The sequence below is a fragment of the Haplochromis burtoni genome, unplaced genomic scaffold, assembly GCF_018398535.1.
Source record: "Haplochromis burtoni strain Fernald_Lab_line unplaced genomic scaffold, NCSU_Asbu1 Contig_610, whole genome shotgun sequence".
NCBI classification, from domain to species: Eukaryota; Metazoa; Chordata; class Actinopteri; order Cichliformes; family Cichlidae; genus Haplochromis; species Haplochromis burtoni.
In genome coordinates, this window is record NW_024582971.1 from 145,455 (window position 1) to 166,174 (window position 20,720).

Below are 20,720 nucleotides of genomic sequence, written 5' to 3' on the forward strand. Positions count from 1 at the left end.
GTTGTGGAGTTTCATAGAAGTTTATAAAAGTTTCACTTCCTCTCAGATACCATCACATGACGTCTGCAGCCCCATTTTACTAAAAAGTCAGTTCAGTCCAAACCAATCAGAGTATTGGTTTATGTGTGTACAAACCATGAAAACTGATGACTGATGTTTCCACTTAGCTGTCATGCAACATTCATGTTTCACAATCACCTGTAAAGTCATGATGTGACCGACAACAATCACTGCACCCAAACCACTGAAGCAAGAGGTTACATTTGGTTTTTAGCTCATGAAACCAACAAGAAACCTCGAACCTTATGACAGTTCTCAGAGCTGATCATTAAAGTGTCATTTTTAAGTGTGAAGGCTTAATATTGTGAATTTCAATATTGTGATCAAAATGTTTCTGCTTGAGTCATCCTGGACTTAATGAAAAAGTAAAAGCCAGAAGAAAATACCTGAAAGTGTACACCTCACTGAGAAACTGACCTGCAGTGAAGCCAAATGGGATCTGACAGGGCATTGGAAGTAAATGCTCTAAATGAGAAACGAGTGCAGGACATCTATAATTTCCATCTACAGCAACGTATCTAAGCCATAATACAACAACACATTTTTTTTTTTAAATTAAGTGATTTGTTGTTAAATTGCTGAAAATCTTTGCCTTCTCGTATCTGAAAATAATGCAACCATAAGAATCATAGCTGCATTTTTTCAAAACTGATATAATATTAATAAGATTTCATATAAAAGAAGAAATAAAACATCAAAAAATAAAGTTATTGTTCATCAGTCAATAGTCAACACCTAATATAGGTCATGGATAATACATTTCTGCTGCAGTTGTTTAAACTGGTGTCCATCATTTTCTGAAGAGTCTTTGCTTTCTGAGCCAAAGCCCCACATTATTAAACATTAATAATTCTTCTAGCATATTTCATCCTATGCACACTTCATATAAGGATTTACCTACTAACCTTAAGGTGAGTTTAACATGGTGAATAGGGAGTGAAACGTATGAAGTGCTGGCCAACCCCCAAGGTAACCCCAGCACACACCTTTGTTCAGACTCAATGCTGATCCATATATATATATATTATTCCTATATATCTAATAGGAATAAATAGGATAAATAGTGTACTGGCAGATTTCTCTATTCATGTATTAATCACATATTTTAACCATATCACTTTAGTAATGGTAATGGTAATATCACTGCCAGAAGCAGTGAATGCAACACTACATATCATGGCACCTGAAGTTCTAATCCTCACACCACATTTTTGCACAAGGAAACGATTTTTTGTGTGTCTGATTTATCAGGCTTTTGTGTTTTTTTTTTTGTGTGTGAAGGAAACTGTGGTTTTACTTGTTGGTTATGCAATCACATTGTATTGTTGAAAAATATGTATACAATGTGAAACATATACGGTGTTAAAATCAGTATCACTCTTTTCAAAGACAAGGAGAGTTGATCACATGATTTACAGCAGCACCTCTTGCATCTGTTGATCCAGGCTGGACCTCCAGGATGCTCCACTGGGAAATGCTGTTTTTTCTCTAAGGGTCTTTGTGGAGGATTTGGCATCACACAGAGAGACATGAGTGAAAAAAGCAGGATGTGCAGTGGTTACAGAATATCTTAGTGTTGGGCTCATTATCGTATTACTGTTCATCTCAAGCTATTGAGCTTGTAGTGTTAAAACAACTAAGTGAAATTACTTAAGAACAGTCATTGGTTACAGTAGTTTTGCGTAAACAGATGGGATGATCCATGATTTGGGCAAATTATGGCAACAGTGCTAGATCCCTTATTACTCTTCTGACCCACAGTTGCTTGCAATGGCCAGAGGGGCCGATGGCGCGATATGGCAGCCTCCCTTCTGTCAGTCTGCCCCAGGGCAGCTGTGGCTACAACTGTAGCTGCCTCCACCAGTGTATGAATGTGAGAGTGAATGAATAGTGGTATTGTAAAGCGCTTTGGGTGCCTTGAAAAGCGCTATATAAATCCAATCCATTATTATTATTATTAAATGTGAAGTTCATATTAACTCAGGTTTTTTTTTTCTAGGCAGTTGCGGTATGGGTGCAGGCTCCGGGTGGAGCCAGGAGTTAATATAAAGCACCTTGAGGCGCTAGTCTTGATCATTTATACAATTATACTTTAAAAAACAATGAAATAACAGTCACACAGAAACAAAAGTCAATTACTTGCAACTAAATTAGTATTATGAGATGATGTTTTGAAGAAAAAGGAAGTGATCAAATGGTACTGCTTTCCATATACGTAACAAATAAGAAGAAGTTAAGCCATAATTGTCAGGAACTGTTGAGAATTATAGGTTATCAAGGAAGTGAAACCTGAACTTGCATCTTATTATTTTTCTAAAAATGGCAACCAGAGTGTGCAGCAGTAGGTCAGAGGGTTCTCGAAACGTCTACCGCTCCACCATCGAGAGCGTTCTGACTTACTGCTGCACACTCTGTTTCAACTACTGCACCGCGGAGGACAAGAGGAAACTACACGTGGGTGGGCAATTGGCACCATACTAACTCCCCTCAGAGACATTTATACTGGCAGACTTCAGCAGAAAGCCAGCATCATCATCAAAGACCCCTCGCACCCTGGACATTTGCAAAATAAAATTCAATATTTAGTATTTACTGTTATTTATGCTTAGCTAGATTATTGCAATGGTGTTGTGTTTATTATGTTGCTCTCTTTTTTGCTTGTTTTCTCTTTTTATTCTTCTCTCAACAGGTGATCCAGGTGATTTTTTTTAAGTGCCATTTCTCACTGTCCCTCTTCCCCTCTGTTTTTCTTTCTCTTTCTTTCCTTCTTTCTTTCTTTCTTTCTTTCTTTCTTTCTTTCTTTCTTTCTTTCTTTCTTTCTTTCTTTCTTTCTTTCTTTCTTTCTTTCTTTCTTTCTCCCAGTCATGTCTGTAACAAATGAAAATAAAACCAAGGTCAATCAAATGGACCAATATGGCAAGACTGCGATGATCCACTAGGTAAAGTAAATCCGTTGGGCATCTTTCTTGGCCTTCCGGACAGTAATTCTGATGGCTAAAGAACCAAACGGGACAGGCAAAAAAGAAGAGAGAATTAAATCATCTTAAAGTAAATCCGTTGGGCATCTTTCTTGGCCTTCCCGACAGTAATTCTGATGGCTAAAGAACCAAACGGGACAGGCAAAAAAGAAGAGAGAATTAAATCATCTTATAGGCAACACGGTCCATTGAGGGAAAGTCAGTGGAATCCGTTCAGTCTTTTAAATATTGCGGAAGAATTCATGATTCAAATCTGAACTTTAAAAACTAGCATCTGTCATATTTAAGGAAACTTTCATTTCTACACTGATAAAAATATGAGTATTCTATTTTATTATGCTTTTATTGAATGTGTTTTGTCCTTTCCCCTGGTATCAGAGCTCGGATACTGACAGTAGTGGCCAGAAGTTTACATACGCTCATCACTGACATGAATGTCAGTGGTAAATTTGGTCTTTTAGTTATTTATTTGAATTGTTTTTTAAGTTATTCTTTAAGTTAAATTATTCAGATGTGTCACCACTTTCTCGAGGTCTGAGAATACCTAATCTGTCACCCTCATATGAGAGGAAATTGGTTTGGATGATTACACCAGGAATCCTCACACAATAACATGCATGCAGAGTGACATGTCAAAGATCATATTCAAGAGACAACCAGCACATGTAAGATTTCATTTATAATACATGATGTGAATCATATTATGCCATTTCTAAAAGATTTGATGAAAGCCCACAATGTAAATAGCTGACCTGACTGGCTACCTCCCTGGAATTTTTAAGGCAGAGGTAACAATGTTTAAAACAATAACAATAATAATATTTATATTTATAACAAGGTGCAATAATAATTAATGTGCAATAATAACAGTGTGCAATACAAATACACTTATTCTTCTTTTTTATACTAAGTTAATATACTGTGTTGTGTTGTTTGTTGCGTTGTGATGTGTCATATCGTGTCGTGTTGTGTTATATGTAGTGCCGACGTAGGACAGTTTTTCCAATTTCATTGTACTACTGTACTATGTATGACTGTGCAATGACAATAAAGAGTTATCTTATCTTATCTTATCAGTGTAGAAAAACATCTTAGAAGATGTGGACAGGGTTCTGCGTAAGAGAGACTCAGCAGGCTTCCTAGCAAACTGTTTCCTCTATTTCCATCTATAACCTGAAACGTGTTTCTTGGTATATCCTGTGCTAAGCTTAAACAACATCACACACTGTTTGATCCAAACAGCATGTACTACATAGTGATGTTGCACTACTCCTGACAGTTTCAGGAGCTAGGGGTGGGATATAAACACCTTTATCAGCAGGAGACAGAAGTGCATCATTGGCCATCCAGGTAAAAAGCAGATTATGGAGTCATGCATGAAATGCATGAGCAATTCATAAGAGTTCACTATGGGGGCCCCACAGGGAACGGTTCTGGCACCGTTCCTCTTTACCATCTACACTGCAGACTTCTTCTACAACTCCACCCAGTGCTTCCTGCAGAAGTTCTCTGATGACTCTGCAATAGTTGGCCTGATCACTGATGGGGACGGCAGGGAGTACAGACGACTGACCCAAGGCTTTGTGGACTGGTGCCTGCAGAACTACCTCCAGATCAAGACCAGTAAAACCAAGGAGCTGGTGGTAGACTTCTGCAGGCACAAACGTCCTCCACTGCAACCACTGAACATCCAAGGTATTGATATTGAGACTGTGGACAGCTAGAGGTACCTTGGTGTTCATCTGAACAATAAACTGGACTGGACTCATAATTCAGACGCCCTATGCAGGAAAGTGCAGAGCAGGCTGTACCTGCTGCGGAGGCTCAGGTCTTTTGGAGTGAAGGGCCGACTCCTGAAGACCTTCTATGACTCTGTGGTGGCCTCAGCCATCTTTTACAGTGTGGTCTGCTGGGGGGCAGCATTTCTGCTGGGGACTGGAAGAGACTGAACAGGCTGATCAGAAGGGCCAGCTCTGTTCTAGGATGCCCTCTGGATGCAGTGGAGGTGGTGAGTGACAGGAGAATGGTGCCTAAGCTGTCATCCCTGTTGGACAATATCTCCCACCCCATGCAGGAGACTCTGAGAGCACTGAGCAGCTCCTTCAGTGGCAGCTGTGGCACCCACAATGTGGGATGGAGAGATTTTGCAGGTCTTTCCTCCCCACTGCTGTCAGACTCCACAACAAAGACTTCAACTGATCAAACACACACATCCACACATGTGCAATAGCAATGCAATGTAAACTCAAAGAGCCACTCATTACAACCAGGTTATACAGAAGAGCATCTCTAAGTGCACAATACCTCAAAAAAAGCAAACAAAGCTTCAAATGACGCGTCAACTATTAAATCAGTCGTCGATATTGATAGTCGACTAATCGTGGCAGCCCTATTGGTTATACTGAACTACATATCAATAGAAGCCCAACACCTAATATAGGTCATGGATAATGCATTAGTCTTTTCAGTTTCTGCTGTTGAAACTAGTAGTCATCATTTTCTGAGAGGAAGAGTCTCTGATTGATGAGTTATTTTCAGGTTGAGATTTTGACCAGGCCATCGCCACAGACCACAGGAAAATAAATAGACCTGTGAAGAGAGAGACATAGTTTGTCAGTTCTTCTATTAAATGATCAAAGTCCAGTTAATCCTTGACATGATGATCGCATACTAACCTTGAAGGGAGTTCAATACGGTGAATATGTAGATCCCAGCGAGTGAAACGTATGTAGTGCTGGCTAACCCCCAAGGTAACCCAAGGACACAGCTGAGGCCCAGCACTGTGACACAGTCCTTCCATAACCTCTTCTTTCTCTCTTTGTTTATCTTCTTCCAGTCACTGCTGCTTCCAAAGCTTCTATCACCCCTTCTTAGTTCCCACATCTTAAACACCACCAGCCCCAGCATGCAGGCATTGAACACAACCACCAAGAAAGGAAAGGCCACGGTAGTGATGTAGCTGACTACGAGGAGCTTTTGTTCAGACTCGTTGCTCATCCAGCACCTGCTCATTAATAAAGAAATTAAAAAAACAGCATGAATTTGCTAAGAAATAAAATCTCCTGGCTCACTCTAATATAAAATGATATCAAAGATAGTTTCTTACATGTGTTGTGTTAAATTGCTGTTGCTGTATTTCAGAGTGTATTTGCCATAAACACGTGAAATCCCACAAACAGCTGCAACCAGTGTAGGAAAACCTGAAAACATGGAAGACAGAATTAATGTCAGCTGAATGTTCTTTAGGACAGCGTGAGGCATTATTATCACTGTTTCTCTACTTCTCAATGCTGCTGCAACACTTCAACCAATCCACTTTCATTTAAAGATTTGTGACAGTGTATTGCAGAGCAGCGCCCACCTCCAAACAAAAATGCACCTTCAATTCACATCACCTCAGTAAGACCATGTGAAAGTTAAGACAAATCATCCTAGGTGAACTTAAACACCTTTGTTCCCCTTTTGTTAAGACATAGAAAAACGCACCAGACAAACATACTGCAAAAGGAAATGGTCGCCTTAAATGCATATATTGTATAAACTCAAAATGCGCATTTCACTTAAGAATTAAGATGTGAAAATGTGATCAGATCAACTTGTTAGATATTCATTTCCTATTGAAAAAAACAAACAAAACAGAAATAAATAAGTCTTCTCATCAGATATTGATGCTTCTTTCCTGTATGACACAAAAAATAGGAGACAGATGTTTGTTTGTTTTTTAAGTTAATTCCTAATAAAACTAACTGTAAGATGTTTAACTACATTGCTGTTTGCATTATTGCTGAAGTCCTAAATGATCACCTTTAAAGTGTTTGTGCTAATAACATCATGTACAGTCAGACAGGCATGGAGAACAGCACTGACTGCAAGAGGCTTTGAATAGATCACATAGTTCAATTCAATATATAAGACTTTAAGAACCCACAAGCATCTACTTCCAATTTTTTATTTAATCTATCATCTATGATATTATCACGTACAATTCTAATGCATTGTGGCGAGCTCAGACAAGGAGGAGACAAAGGGATCGTTTGGTCTTGCTTCCCACAGAGTTAGCCAGGGAGCACAGCCGTTTATTAGCATTCAACAGGAAACACAACGCTGCTAACTCAACTGCTCGGTGTAGCTCTAGCATAACAACAACCACAAGAAAAAGGCGCTCTCTCCACCCAGAAACACACAGTCACAGAGAGAGAGAGCATCACCTGTAACCATGGCAACATAACGCTGCCGCCTGGAACAACAAAACATAGCTGTCAAACCCCAAACAGCCCTGACCCGCTACAGTATTTTGTTCATCTCCCTTAAATAAACAGGCAGCCTTAAAGTATGAAATATTCATTTATAAAAACACATATAAATGTATCTACTGTCTCAGTGGCTGAGACAGTAGATACAGGCCTTATTGTGGCCTCATTGTGAGCTTGAAGACATTTATAATGTTTAAGTAGTTTAATGTGTAGGTGCTGACGATAATCACATTGTGAATGAAAGCCGGGGAACTTTGGTAGCACGGAAACAAGTGGCTATTCTTTGTGACCGAATGGATCGGTCCCTCATATTATCATTATTTCACCCAAAGGCACTAAGTTAATACTTAGTGCCTGCAGAAATACATAGAAATATAAACAGTACTTGGTGACAACTTTGCTTTTAGCCTTTAACCCTCTGGGGTCCAGGGTATAACTGGCCATTTTTGACTACTTTTTATTTGGCGTCTATATTTCACCTTTAAAAACTGTTTATCTTGCCCATCTGTTATGTTCTCATTTTGACATACTGTATAAGCACAACTGATCTAAATTCAGACTTGAAATGCAAATAGAAATTGTACATTTAAAAAAAATATGCACAAGTTTTGCAAACAACAAAGTTATATGGTACTATTTACACCCAAAAATGCAACCAAGGCTCAGACGTTTTTATATAACCATTTAAAACTACTTACAGAACAGTAAGGTGTTCTGCACCAAATAGGAAGGCACACAAATTCTTTATGCAACTCCAAAATATAATTTGTATCCACTAAGACAGAGGAGAACAGCACAGGGATAAACCTGCAGGTCTGACAGCAGGTGTGTCACTCCTGTTTTCCACCTGGAGACAGCGTTTACACTGCGATCTGCCTTTTGTGGCTTTTTTGCAGCAACTGTGACATTCTCTAGTAGAAGTGACTCACAAAACAAAACAACGACTACACTACACACTAACTACACAAGATAACACACTAACGTGAGACTCCAAACATGGTAAACGTCACAAATCTATCACGTATCTATCAAAACTCACTTTCTCTTTCTTTCGCTCACTTGCTCTCTCTCACTGGTGTCACTCCTAAAACTTCCCCCTCTTCCTAAACAACCAAATGCCAAATTTTTTGATTGGTCAAAATGGTACATTTTTTCACCAATAGGGAAGGAGTATTTTTTCTTTTCCTTTTTTTTACTCCCAGGCTGAGAGTGATTGCTAGTGCTGTTTGTTCCCCCTGCAAACACCACTGTTTTATTAAAAAAAAAAACATTGCGTGTATTTTTTATCATACCTCTGGTTTTACATGGCCGATCAACACAATTTAAAAACTGGTGTATAGTTTGAAGTCCGCACTTTCGACCCAAATTGAAATTTTGTTTTTACATTTTGCAACTCATTTTATTTCTCTATCTGATAAGAAAACTATTCAATCAGAATGTTATTTGTGGTGATGACATACAGTTACACTTTCAAGCACTTTTAAGCACCACATCTGAAATTCAAGCACTTTTCAAACCTTGAAAAGACAATATTAAAATTCTATCATTTTCAAGGATTTCAAGCACCTGTATGAACCCTGTCCTTAAAATTTTGTGCCCCATGCTGACTGCACAGGTGATCTTACCAACAGCTGTTGATTCTAAACAACAGAATAAATTAGAATGACTAAAGCTGAACAATATACGATCGTCCATATCAGATCGTCTGTTTCACAGTATTATTATCTGAACTTAAAACACATCTCTCTTAGACAGGCTTTTCAGTTAAGGCCTAATTTATAACAGTGTCATTTAATTACTTTTAAAATACATACAAGACATTTCATGATTCGTGATTTTTTTTAAAGTAGTTTTGTACCTATTTGCCCTAGTGTTTGGTCAGTGTCTGTTGTGCTTAAATACAGTAGGTTATGCAAATAAGGCGAATTTACTTGACATCACAATACATCACAATAAAGGGTTTAAGCCTTTATTGTGATGTAACACTTCAACGCAATCCACTTTCATTTAAAGATTTGTGACAGTGTATTGCAGAGCAGCGTTCCACCTAAACGACACTCACCCCATCCAATCAGGCTGAGTTTGAGCAGGTACCTCCTCACATAGATGTTGAAGACCCGGATGAGCAGAAGGTAGAGGTGGAACCCCTCCAGAGCACTCCAGGTCATGGTGGCCAGCAGGGACCAGTGTAAAACCAGACCCAGTACCAGGCAAGATGAGCTGTCCTCTTTTTCCTTCAGTAGTTGGGCCAGGAGGCTGGACAGCAGGAAGGTGAGATGGAGGCAGAACATCGCCACTGTTAGCTGCATGTGCAGACTTATGGATTTCTCAGGATGCCGCCGACTAAAACAGAAACAAAATTATTCTCTTGTTGCCAACTGTGGAGATAGTGGACATTATCTTGCCTTTTTAGATGTGAGATGATGGTAATAACTCCACACTAATGCAGCAGATAAAACAATATGTAAGAAAGGCCATGAGGCGGTAGCCTCACTTCTCTAATGGTCTCTTAACTAGATGTAGCCACAAAGTTCACTTAATACCACACTTTAAGTAGCAGTCGCCTCATTTGCATCATATAATGTTAGAAATGTAACAGAATATGGGTTGAACTGAAATGGGAAAATCAACAAATTCATTAAACAAACAAATTACAAAGACAAACATGACAAAATCACTCTCAGGCAGATATATTAATGTACACAACATTTCTTTAATTAATTACTTTACAAATTTCATTCACAATCACATGTTTTTTTTTCTACCATTAATATTATTGAGTTTGTTTTCTTAATGTTCAGGTTTTTTTTATTGCATTTCCAGGCCCTCGTAGCAGTGTTTCTTTGAGGCTACTTGATAGAAGATGTCTCTGGGGAAGTGACTACATTTTGTTTATACCAGCATCAACATGTTGAAAAAAAATAGTTCCCAAAATGTAAGCAGCAACTGAGCTTTTGTGACGCAATCTCTACAACCTCACACGCTCATCATTCTTTGCAGAGACAACTGTTAAAGGAAGAGGGATGTTTCTTTATACAGGGAACCCTGACAAAAGTTAGCAAATACATCTGTAGCAAAAGTTCGACCCTTTAGTTCATAAACAGCACAGTAGGAACTCACAGTATTTGTGTCCTCAGAGGTTTTTGCCACAAACCAGACTCAGATACAGTGGGGCAAAAAAGTATTTAGTCAGCCACCGATTGTGCAAGTTCCCCCACCTAAAATGATGACAGAGGTCAGTAATTTGCACCAGAGGTACACTTCAACTGTGAGAGACAGAATGTGAAAAAAAATCCATGAATCCACATGGTAGGATTTGTAAAGAATTTATTCGTAAATCAGGGTGGAAAATAAGTATTTGGTCAATAACAAAAATCACTATGCAGATCTTCTCGAGAGCAGTGATGTTTTGGGGCTGTCGCCGAGCAACACGGACTTTCAACTCCCGCCACAGATTTTCTATGGGGTTGAGGTCTGGAGACTGGCTAGGCCACTCCAGGACTTTCAAATGCTTCTTACGGAGCCACTCCTTTGTTGCCGGGCGGTGTGTTTTGGATCATTGTCATGTTGGAAGACCCAGCCTCGTTTCATCTTCAAAGTTCTCACTGATGGAAGGAGGTTTTGGCTCAAAATCTCACGATACATGGCCCCATTCATTCTGTCCTTAACACGGATCAGTCGTCCTGTCCCCTTGGCAGAAAAACAGCCCCATAGCATGATGTTTCCACCCCCATGCTTCACAGTAGGTATGGTGTTCTTGGGATGCAACTCAGTATTCTTCTTCCTCCAAACACGACGAGTTGAGTTTATACCAAAAAGTTCTACTTTGGTTTCATCTGACCACATGACATTCTCCCAATCCTCTGCTGTATCATCCATGTGCTCTCTGGCAAACTTCAGACGGGCCTGGACATGCACTGGCTTCAGCAGCGGAACACGTCTGGCACTGCGGGATTTGATTCCCTGCCGTTGTAGTGTGTTACTGATGGTGACCTTTGTTACTTTGGTCCCAGCTCTCTGCAGGTCATTCACCAGGTCCCCCCGTGTGGTTCTGGGATCTTTGCTCACCGTTCTCATGATCATTTTGACCCCACGGGATGAGATCTTGCGTGGAGCCCCAGATCGAGGGAGATTATCAGTGGTCTTGTATGTCTTCCATTTTCTGATGATTGCTCCCACAGTTGATTTTTTCACACCAAGCTGCTTGCCTATTGTAGATTCACTCTTCCCAGTCTGGTGCAGGTCTACAATACTTTTCCTGGTGTCCTTCGAAAGCTCTTTGGTCTTGGCCATGGCGGAGTTTGGAGTCTGACTGTTTGAGGCTGTGGACAGGTGTCTTTTATACAGATGATGAGTTCAAACAGGTGCCATTCATACAGGTAACGAGTGGGGGACAGAAAAGCTTCTTACAGAAGACGTTACAGGTCTGTGAGAGCCAGAGATTTTCCTTGTTTGAGGTGACCAAATACTTATTTTCCACCCTGATTTACAATAAATTCTTTACAAATCCTACCATGTGGATTCATGGATTTTTTTTTCACATTCTGTCTCTCACAGTTGAAGTGTACCTCTGGTGCAAATTACTGACCTCTGTCATCATTTTAAGTGGGGGAACTTGCACAATCGGTGGCTGACTAAATACTTTTTTGCCCCACTGTATACTCTGTCAGAGTATTACAGGCTATTAGTAAGTTCTTTGGTGATGCAGAGTATGAGTGCATTCTATTTTATTTTATGTAATTACATTGCTGTGGAGACACACATAGGAGAGTTAGTCTGAGTCAAGAGTTTCTTCTTTCCCTACAGAGCTCTACAGATACCAGCTGTTTATGTAAATGGAAGCAGTGTAATACTGCAAACATCAGGATATGTACTGCTGCAGTGGAACTGTGGATAAATTCACTCCATGTATTCTATTTGCCAAACAACAACAGTTGTTTTATACAGCAGTGTTTAATCATCCACAAGTCAACATGTCAGCTACTCCTCAGATAATCGCTGACCTAATGCACAAACTGGACTCTATTTGCTCCATTTGCTAAATTCCTCCTTGTGAGACTTTAATTGTTGCAATTTAAAGAAGACTCTGCAGTTAGCAGAAGGTACAGCTATGACTTCATTTCATCAGAGTACTCGGGAAGACCAAAGTGAGTCAAAAACAGGTCATGACTTTTTACAGAAAGTACTGTATCACATTGTGCAGAAACTACGGCCTCTCTACAGGACTTACTCAATTTAGCAGGGTTGAGTAAATAATCTTGGTCTCACTTTTGACCTGTTGCCACCTGAGAAACAGCGTCAAAAGCAGTTTACTTCTCAGTGCCATAACAACATTGAACCTCAAGATATACTGCCCCCCTCGATTCCCCTAGTACCACCACCTTTTCCCACTCCTCTTCTTCCTGTAATAAGTTGTCTTCTGTATGATATCATAGCCAAAACTAATGTTGTGAAAAAACGGGAAATACTTGCACCATCATGCTACTCCATTACATTTTATTAAATGTATGTATATTAACTGTATGGGTTCCCTTTGCTTGTCTTTGCCTGAAGGGCCGCCATGCACCAGGTGTTATGCAAAGCTAGTTATCCCTGACAGAATTAGTTTCTCCCCCGTTGGGAGCGCAGGAGACACAAATGCTGTAGGAGATAACTACCTTGGCACAACAGGTGTCAAAACACTGACAGCAGCCCATTTGTTCATTTTTTAAATACTGCCACTGGATTGTTCAATCAACTTTCTTAATGCGACCGGCTCCCCTCTACCTTCTCACGCACCTTGTGAAAAAGTTTAGTGTGGAAGAAGTGGTGAAAAGGTGGAGCTGGAAAGCTGAGAGAAAACAATAAAAAAAACTAAACTAAACATAAATGCAGCAAAATGTGTCAAAGTAACGGCATGTAAGCCGTCGGGGTTGCCTGACTGTGAACCAGCAACAAATAGTAACCAATCCTTACAGGTTGCTGGTGCTGCTGCTAACACCAGCTGTGGAGAAGTGAGGAAGCAATGGAGGAATGTGAAATGAAAAAATGTTTTTTTCATACTAGTGAATCTTTCTCAGAATCATTTTGTCATGTCACTAGAACAGGCTGAAACCATCTTGAAAATGGTGAATAGGACAGCTGCTGGCCCCCGATGCCATCTAGCTCAGTGAGGATTTTTCTACAATCGTACAGAGATGTGTAGAGGGTGGAAACATAACCAGCATACAGAACAAATGAAATGTAACTGATGTGAAGTCATTTAGAAAAAAAACATATTAATCACAATACTAAAAAAAAGATGCAAGAAAACTAAATGAGTTAAGATCAGCTGTATTTACACATCTTGTGATAAAAAAAAAACTGATGAGGTTGTGTCCTCAACTGATGACAGATTAGAGCCACTGCTGTTTGCTTATAAAGTAAGCACTGATATAGATGATGATAAGTTCATTGTTCTAGATCATACAGCATATAAGCATCTTCTGCTTTTGATAAGGTGCAGCCCCATGTACTGATGGACTGACTGGCCTCTGAAATTATTTTACTTGATCAGATTTTAATGTTACATTTGAATTTTGTAACTGAGAAACTTGAATGGGATTTCTGTAAAATGTCCAACCCTCTCAAACCTATCAAACTCCAGCTCTCCTGAGGGCTGTGTTTTTTCTCCTCTGGTTTTTATCATGTACACAGACAGCTCCTAGACTTGAAGTTTCCTGATAACACTGCACTGCTGCCTCCTCTTCAGACCTCACAGTCAGGTCTGGCTGATGCTTTGCCTGCATTTGTTAAATGTTTGGAATGACGATTTCCTTAAACTTAACGTGACTAAGAGTGGGTCATTAATCACTGATTTAGGGGAAGACAGCTGGAGGCCAAAGGCTAGTATGAGCATCAGCCAGGTATAGAAGTCCAAATTGTGCATACTTTGTTTAAGAAGCAGTTGGAAACAACCTGGTACTTCCTTATTTTCTTCATCGTTTGAGATGCAAAATTCTTAAGAGTATCGGTTTGTTCTTATTTTTTCATCTCTTATTTTCATCTGCTCATGTTTGAGTGTGGGTGTTGTGGTCAGAGACCTTATCACTGAGCTGCTGTCACTAACGAACTGAATAGCTTTTATACAGTCTATTTTCTCCAGTTTCTCATTTGATCACAATTGGGAACTGAAAACTATAAAGTTTTAAATGTGAATAATATAACATCTACTCACTGTAGATAAATATAGATGAACAAACTGATCAGTGCGAAGGGGGCGGAGAGTCCTGATCCAATGTAAGTGATGTAGTTTAGTTTGTTGGCATCAGCTTTTGTCACCGATATTCCTGGATTCTGCAACATAAAAAGATGAAGTTGTTGTTTTGAAATGTATTTTACATAAGAAATTTGTTTTAGTAGTAGACCAAGATTTGTTAATTGATCAATTGCTAAATTTCCATGTTAAGATGGCACGACATTTTGGTGCAATACATGGTTGGGAATGTATCGGTTGGTTCACCCTTCATCACAACTATATGATGAGTTAATTATTTCTGTAAGTGATCCATGTGCTGGCAAAGCTTAAAATTAGAGTGACAGGTGTGCTGACCCATAGCCTTAAATTGTGATTTGATGCCATGGTGGCTCCCTCTATCTTTTATACAATCTATGTGTAACACACTAGTTTGCTCATAGAATAGAATAGGCCTTTATTGTTATTGTACATGCACAACGAAATTATGTGTACAGTGAACTTATAACTATAATTATAATTTAAATATCATAATTATCATCTTTGAGTGTGTTGCTGACATTTCAGTTCTGGTCATTTGGTTGTGGAAAGACTGGAACTAAATACGTGGCTATTTATACAGTATAAATTTGAGACAGCCTCTCAATTCAAATTGTTTATCAATATGTTGATCTAATTAAATATTAATTAGATAAACATGGTGTTTGCCAAAGGCTTTTATCATATGTAGGAAGAGATTTTCAGCTCACCACAAGCACAGCAAAGAAGCTCAGATGGTTGCAGCTGCAAATAAATTCATGTGCCGTGTAATTTGTGTCACAGCCTTCATTGCTCCAGTAACCTATAAAGAAAACATTTGGAGTAACTAAGTCATTTTATTTAGAAACAAAAACACTGAAGGTTGACATCTCCAGTAGTACCTGTTCCATCCTTTGCTGATGTTTCCTTCCAAAATACACACGTTCCACTTTCAACCTGGAATCAAAATGAACGGTAAACAGGTTGTTACATTTTCTATTTAAGATGTTCGTCCAACACTTTTGTCTTTTTACCTCTTTGTTGTGTTTGAAGGTTAACGTGATGGGTTGTGAGAGATTCTCGACTGCACGGTTTCCTGCCCGCACACATACGGCTGAGTCCCTAAATACTTTGCCATTTCTGCGATGAATTTGTGGTGTCCTACTTCTTTGGGGAGGACTCAGCTGAAAGGACGGCACATAACAGTTATGTTAGGGTGGGATTAATATGAAAAAATGTATCTCAAATCTCAAAAACTAATCTAGCCTTTAATCCTGGCAGAGGACTTGTAGTTAAATTTCAAGATATTTTTTTTTAAATGTTGGCTAGTTGTAGCTACAGTTTGTACAGCCACAAGCGCAGTGTTATGAACAAAGTATTTGCATTTTGAAGATTTCTTTTATATTTCTCGCACTTACATGTTTCAGACCATTAAACAAATTGTAATATTAGGTAAAGGTAGCCAAAGATTGTTGTTGTGAGTAGCCTTTTTATAGAACTGTAGTCAGAATGCATTACTTTTCTGAAATAAACATTTTAAAGTCTAATAAAGTTGTTTGTAGACTGGTTGAGGAATTTGTCATATAAGACAAATATAAGACAAACATTTTAGACTAAATTAAAGCAAACATTTGTCATTGTGGCCCTTAGTGAAAACAACTCTTTATTAAAGGAGCAACTTTTAATCATTTTTCATAATAAGCAACAGCTGATTGTGAAGAGACTCTGCTCGTGGGGATATTTAAGTTTTTTTTCTGTTGCTTTTAGCGTTACCAACCTTAAAATAACTGCTGTTTATTACAGAGGCCACCACCAGGGCATCCACCTCAGGCACATTTCCTATGCTTTCTTGTAGAGCTGCTGATGGGATGTGAACTCTATGTTCAAATGTAGGTCTCACATCAACCTAAAAAGCATACACGAAAACATAACTTTAAAAAATGTGTTGGTTGTCAGTAATTAGAGTTCATTAATACAAAAATACAGAAATTCAGATCAAATGTAACTTTTTCACTTCTAAAAAGCACTTCAGCTCCAAATGACCTCACCTCTTGAAGCGAGTCTACTTTGAGTTGTTTGATGCCTGTCATGGAGCGGCCTCTTGGCTTGCAGGTCATAATTCGATCCTCGTAACAACTACCAACAGATATTTAACATAGTTCAGATATATAAACATGCAAACAGGGATATAACTGAGGATAAAAAAGACAAACTAATGCAAAGAGATGAGAAGTAAGATCAATTATTTCATAGTGGACCTTTCTCTGCTATTTGGTTACTTCATTTGTTCATGGATATACATTTAATTAAAGGAGAAAAAATGAAACTGCAAGAATTTGAGATGAACAGAAATAGATTCTGTTGTATTTGGTTTAAGCATCCTTCAGTGCTTTTCAATTTGCACAAAATAACGCTGAGCTGTGAAAATCTGACAATAATTAAATAATAATGTCCATATTATCATAGTATCACATTCTACAGCTTTGTCAATTCCAAGCAGCTAACAAAATCCAAAAAGAAAAATAAGAAAGAAATATAAAAAGTACAGTAAATCATCCAAATAATGTTTCTAGATGAATCAAGTATGTAACAAGTTTAAATACACGCCAACATACACAATACACTTAAACAATAATACAAAATTATGGTTATTCCAAAGTGTTACACTGTGTTCTTGTTTGAAACAGCAGTATTTGTTACAATGAGTATATGTTAGAGGCTGTATACTAATACTCTAATGATTCTTATTTGATGATGAAGCCATGTAAAACCACTGAAAAGCAGCCACTGTTGAAAACAATTAACAAGTACTGACAGCATTTATTCATTCATGTAGGACAATTTATTTTTCACAAACAGGAATGCGACATGTACAGTAGAAGCTGCATTACCCTATCCATGACGGGTCACTGTCTCGGCATTCTTTAAGAACATTTTCACAAAAGTCTGTCAAAATAAAACACACAGAAAAGGAAAGACCAAAATTTGCATAATGAATACATTTAAACAAGACTGGAAGCTGATAAAACGTCTAAGTGGCATCTAACTCCAGAGACACATGAGAGACAAGATGTTATTTTATAAGTATTTGATCAGCACTTGATAAAATTGCAGGTAGTTTTGTGAAACTGGTTGACTTAGAGTCTTTAATAGCTATTGGTAACAAAGAAGCTGGGTAATTTTACTTTTTCAAGGATTCATGACTTTGAGATTCACTTCACAAGTATACTCCTTTCAACATAAGAGTGATAACATGGTAGGTTTACTCACCACCAGCTCGGGACATAGAAAAACAGAGGGTTGTTGTGATAAAAAGTGTAATCCACATTGCGTCTCACTCATCAACAGATATAGATCTGCTGTAAGAGGTCCAGAGGGTATTTTTCTGTCTGGTTGTGTTTGCTGAATGAAATCAAATGGGAGTTTCATATCTACATATATCACATGCTTTAACAGATCTATGGTTCACAGCTCAGAAAAGGAAATGACTCACATCAGGCAATTTCTTTCAGTGCTATCACAATAATCAAGTACTTTTAAGTACTAAAGAAGTGCTGATACTTACAGCTTGCTGAGGAAGTAAAACAGGAACTTGCGCCACACCAGTTCTACAGGTTGCAGCACACAGTAAAATAAAATGCAAATCTTTGAAAATAAAGTCTTTGTAGGTAACTGGACTGCTGTATTTTTCTATTCTTCCTGACCTGTTTCTCTTTACATAGTCTATTTCATTTCTAATCAGAATAGCTCATGTATTATTCCAAAAATTCCGTTAGTAGTGGTTTGCTTTAAACTTACCTTAGATCTAATGAGGTTTGGTGTGATGGACTTGTGGTATTACAGGTTTATCATTTTAAGTAGTGGCAAGGAAAGTTTTCTGTTCTTCCTCTGCTAGTGGGTAACCAGATCGACAAGAAGATGTGTCAGACACCTTCATAAAGACATGCACAAATTATTCAAAATTATATATCAGGTCTAAGAACTTCAACAGATGTCATGAAAAGTGTAGCACTCCACCCGTTATACTGAGTCTAAACCCTCTTACATCAGTTTAAACCCACTATTTTGGGTGTTGGATTAGTTATTGCATCAGATTCCACAATGGTTTTGGTATGGACAGGAATCAAGGAAACTAACCATAAACCCCTTGCCTGCAGGTTACACTTAAACACTAATGAAAGAATTGATCCCAGACAACTTAAGCACAAGAACAGAACATTTACTGTACTTTGGTGCAGCATAAAAATGTACAAAAACACACATTTTTTATAAATTCAAATGATATCACAGTTACTTTAGAAAATGAAATATCCATCCATCCATCCATTCGCTTCCGCTTATCCTTTTCAGGGTCGCGGGGGGCGCTGGAGCCTATCCCAGCTGTCATAGGGCGAGAGGCAGGGTACACCCTGGACAGGTCGCCAGTCTGTCGCAGGGCCAACACACAGGGACAGACAACCATTCGCACTCACATTCACACCTAGTGACAATTTGGATTATCCAATTAACCTATCCCCACAAGAAAATGAAAATGAAATAGATATTTTAAATTAAATAATACCTTATGAAATATTATTAAGGAACACAGAAGCAGGTTATCACATCTTGGTGGTGTTGTGCCAAAATGTGATTGACTGTCAAAAACTGATTTTCGGCCCCTAGTTAATGTGCCGCCACCGCCCCCCCCCCCCCCCCCCCCCCCCCCCCCCCCCCCCAAAAAAAAAACAACAACAACAAAAAAACAAAAACAAAAAACACTTGTTGGCCTATGCTATGTGAAATGTGTCAAATATATCCCTCATGAATGATATCAAGTCATCTTGAGCCACAAACAACATTCCTATCACAAGGTAGAAGCCACAATCAGTTTTTGGCAAAGTGCCTTTTAGTTTACTATCCAGTTAAAAAGTCTCGTTGACATTAAAAAATGCCTTTTTAAGAGTAATCTGGCGAAGAGGACAACAGAAATTGCAACAAATATAGCAAGAGTTCTATAAAGATATTTTAAGTGGCCAAAAAGTACTGGACTGGGTATGTATGTACAGTAACATACATGCAGTCATAAAGATATAAAGTCATAACTGTTATTTTATTTTTATTTTTATGCATAACCCCTTTGTAAATCCTGTTCACTAAAGTCCCTTGACCAATATAAGTAAAGACACTGCACATAAAAATGGAAACAAAGCGGCTCTGTCGGTGGCTCACCAGTCCACTGAATCCAGTTCTCGGCTCCTCCTGAGGACACCGCGCTGTCTGTGCTACAGCGCGCCAGCAAGTCACTTTACAGCTCTCCGACGGTCCATATCAGGGTCCGCTGATCAGACGAGTTGTCGCGACCAACCTTTAACCTTACCAGTTGCAGTTGAAAACACCTTTCTACACTGTGGTGCAACTCTCGGAAATGTCACCTCACACTGTTAACGTCTGGTCACACACAAACAAAGCCAAGTATGTCGCACGTGTTGAACTGACACCCGTGTGTTTCTCCGCTATATACGTTCTCTCCTTCTCAGTCTCCGCTCAAAACGAATATGCTACCTTCACACAACAAGTTGCATACGAGGGAATTATATTTTGTTATTCATATGATAGTTTTGTTGCTCTAATTAACTACATTTACCTTTGTGACGTATTAAAATGCATATTACATTTAGATTATATTTAGATCACATGGGTTTAACTGTGAATACCATATATCATTGTTGCATTCAACCCCATGGGAATTTTGAGTACTTACTCCGGAATTCTCATCTCTTACCTTATGCCCCTTTGGCCAAACCTCAGAGAACTATTAAAACAAAACTTTATATATATACATATATAATATATATATATATATATATATATATATATATATATATATATATATATATATATATATATATATATATATATATATATATATATATATATAACTGAGGTTGAGAAAAGAACTGAGGATTTAAACATGTAGAAGTTAAGAAAGTTGATTCCTCTAAAAAATGTCAAACTGAAAACAGACCACTGTTGCACCCTTTATTTGAAGTCTGGAATAAATGGTGCATTAAATGCTGTAATAATAAAAATTGAGTCTCTCTGGACCACACCAGGAAAGGAAGAAAAGTTAAATCTCCATAAGGAGTTCATTGCAATGGATCTATTTTACTCTTTTTCCGGATCTTTTCCAGATGTTAATATTAGTTCACTTGGTCAGCT

General features: G+C 38.5%; 1 protein-coding gene across 3 annotated transcripts; it reads right to left on the minus strand.

Moving 5' to 3' along the window:
- Window positions 1-3,988: 3,988 nt before the first annotated feature.
- LOC102295254 (adhesion G-protein coupled receptor G1) lies at window positions 3,989-20,014 on the minus strand. 3 transcript variants are annotated; one of them, XM_042214785.1, is made up of 15 exons: window positions 19,731-20,014; window positions 18,321-18,453; window positions 18,088-18,130; window positions 17,793-17,924; window positions 17,414-17,468; window positions 16,571-16,658; window positions 16,300-16,428; window positions 15,557-15,706; window positions 15,425-15,479; window positions 15,254-15,345; window positions 14,487-14,605; window positions 9,354-9,634; window positions 6,145-6,238; window positions 5,714-6,042; window positions 3,989-5,627 (listed from the first exon to the last, which is right to left on the minus strand). In XM_042214785.1, the coding sequence occupies exons 4-15, from the start codon at window positions 17,848-17,850 to the stop codon at window positions 5,503-5,505; spliced, it is 1,575 nt and encodes a 524-aa protein (XP_042070719.1). In that variant the 5' UTR covers window positions 17,851-17,924; window positions 18,088-18,130; window positions 18,321-18,453; window positions 19,731-20,014; the 3' UTR covers window positions 3,989-5,502. The 3 variants fall into 3 exon arrangements, with proteins under 3 accessions (XP_042070719.1, XP_042070720.1, XP_005948645.1); XM_042214786.1 differs by having other exon boundaries at window positions 17,793-18,130; window positions 18,321-18,410; window positions 19,731-20,008; XM_005948583.3 differs by having other exon boundaries at window positions 17,793-18,410; window positions 19,731-20,008.
- Window positions 20,015-20,720: the final 706 nt, after the last annotated feature.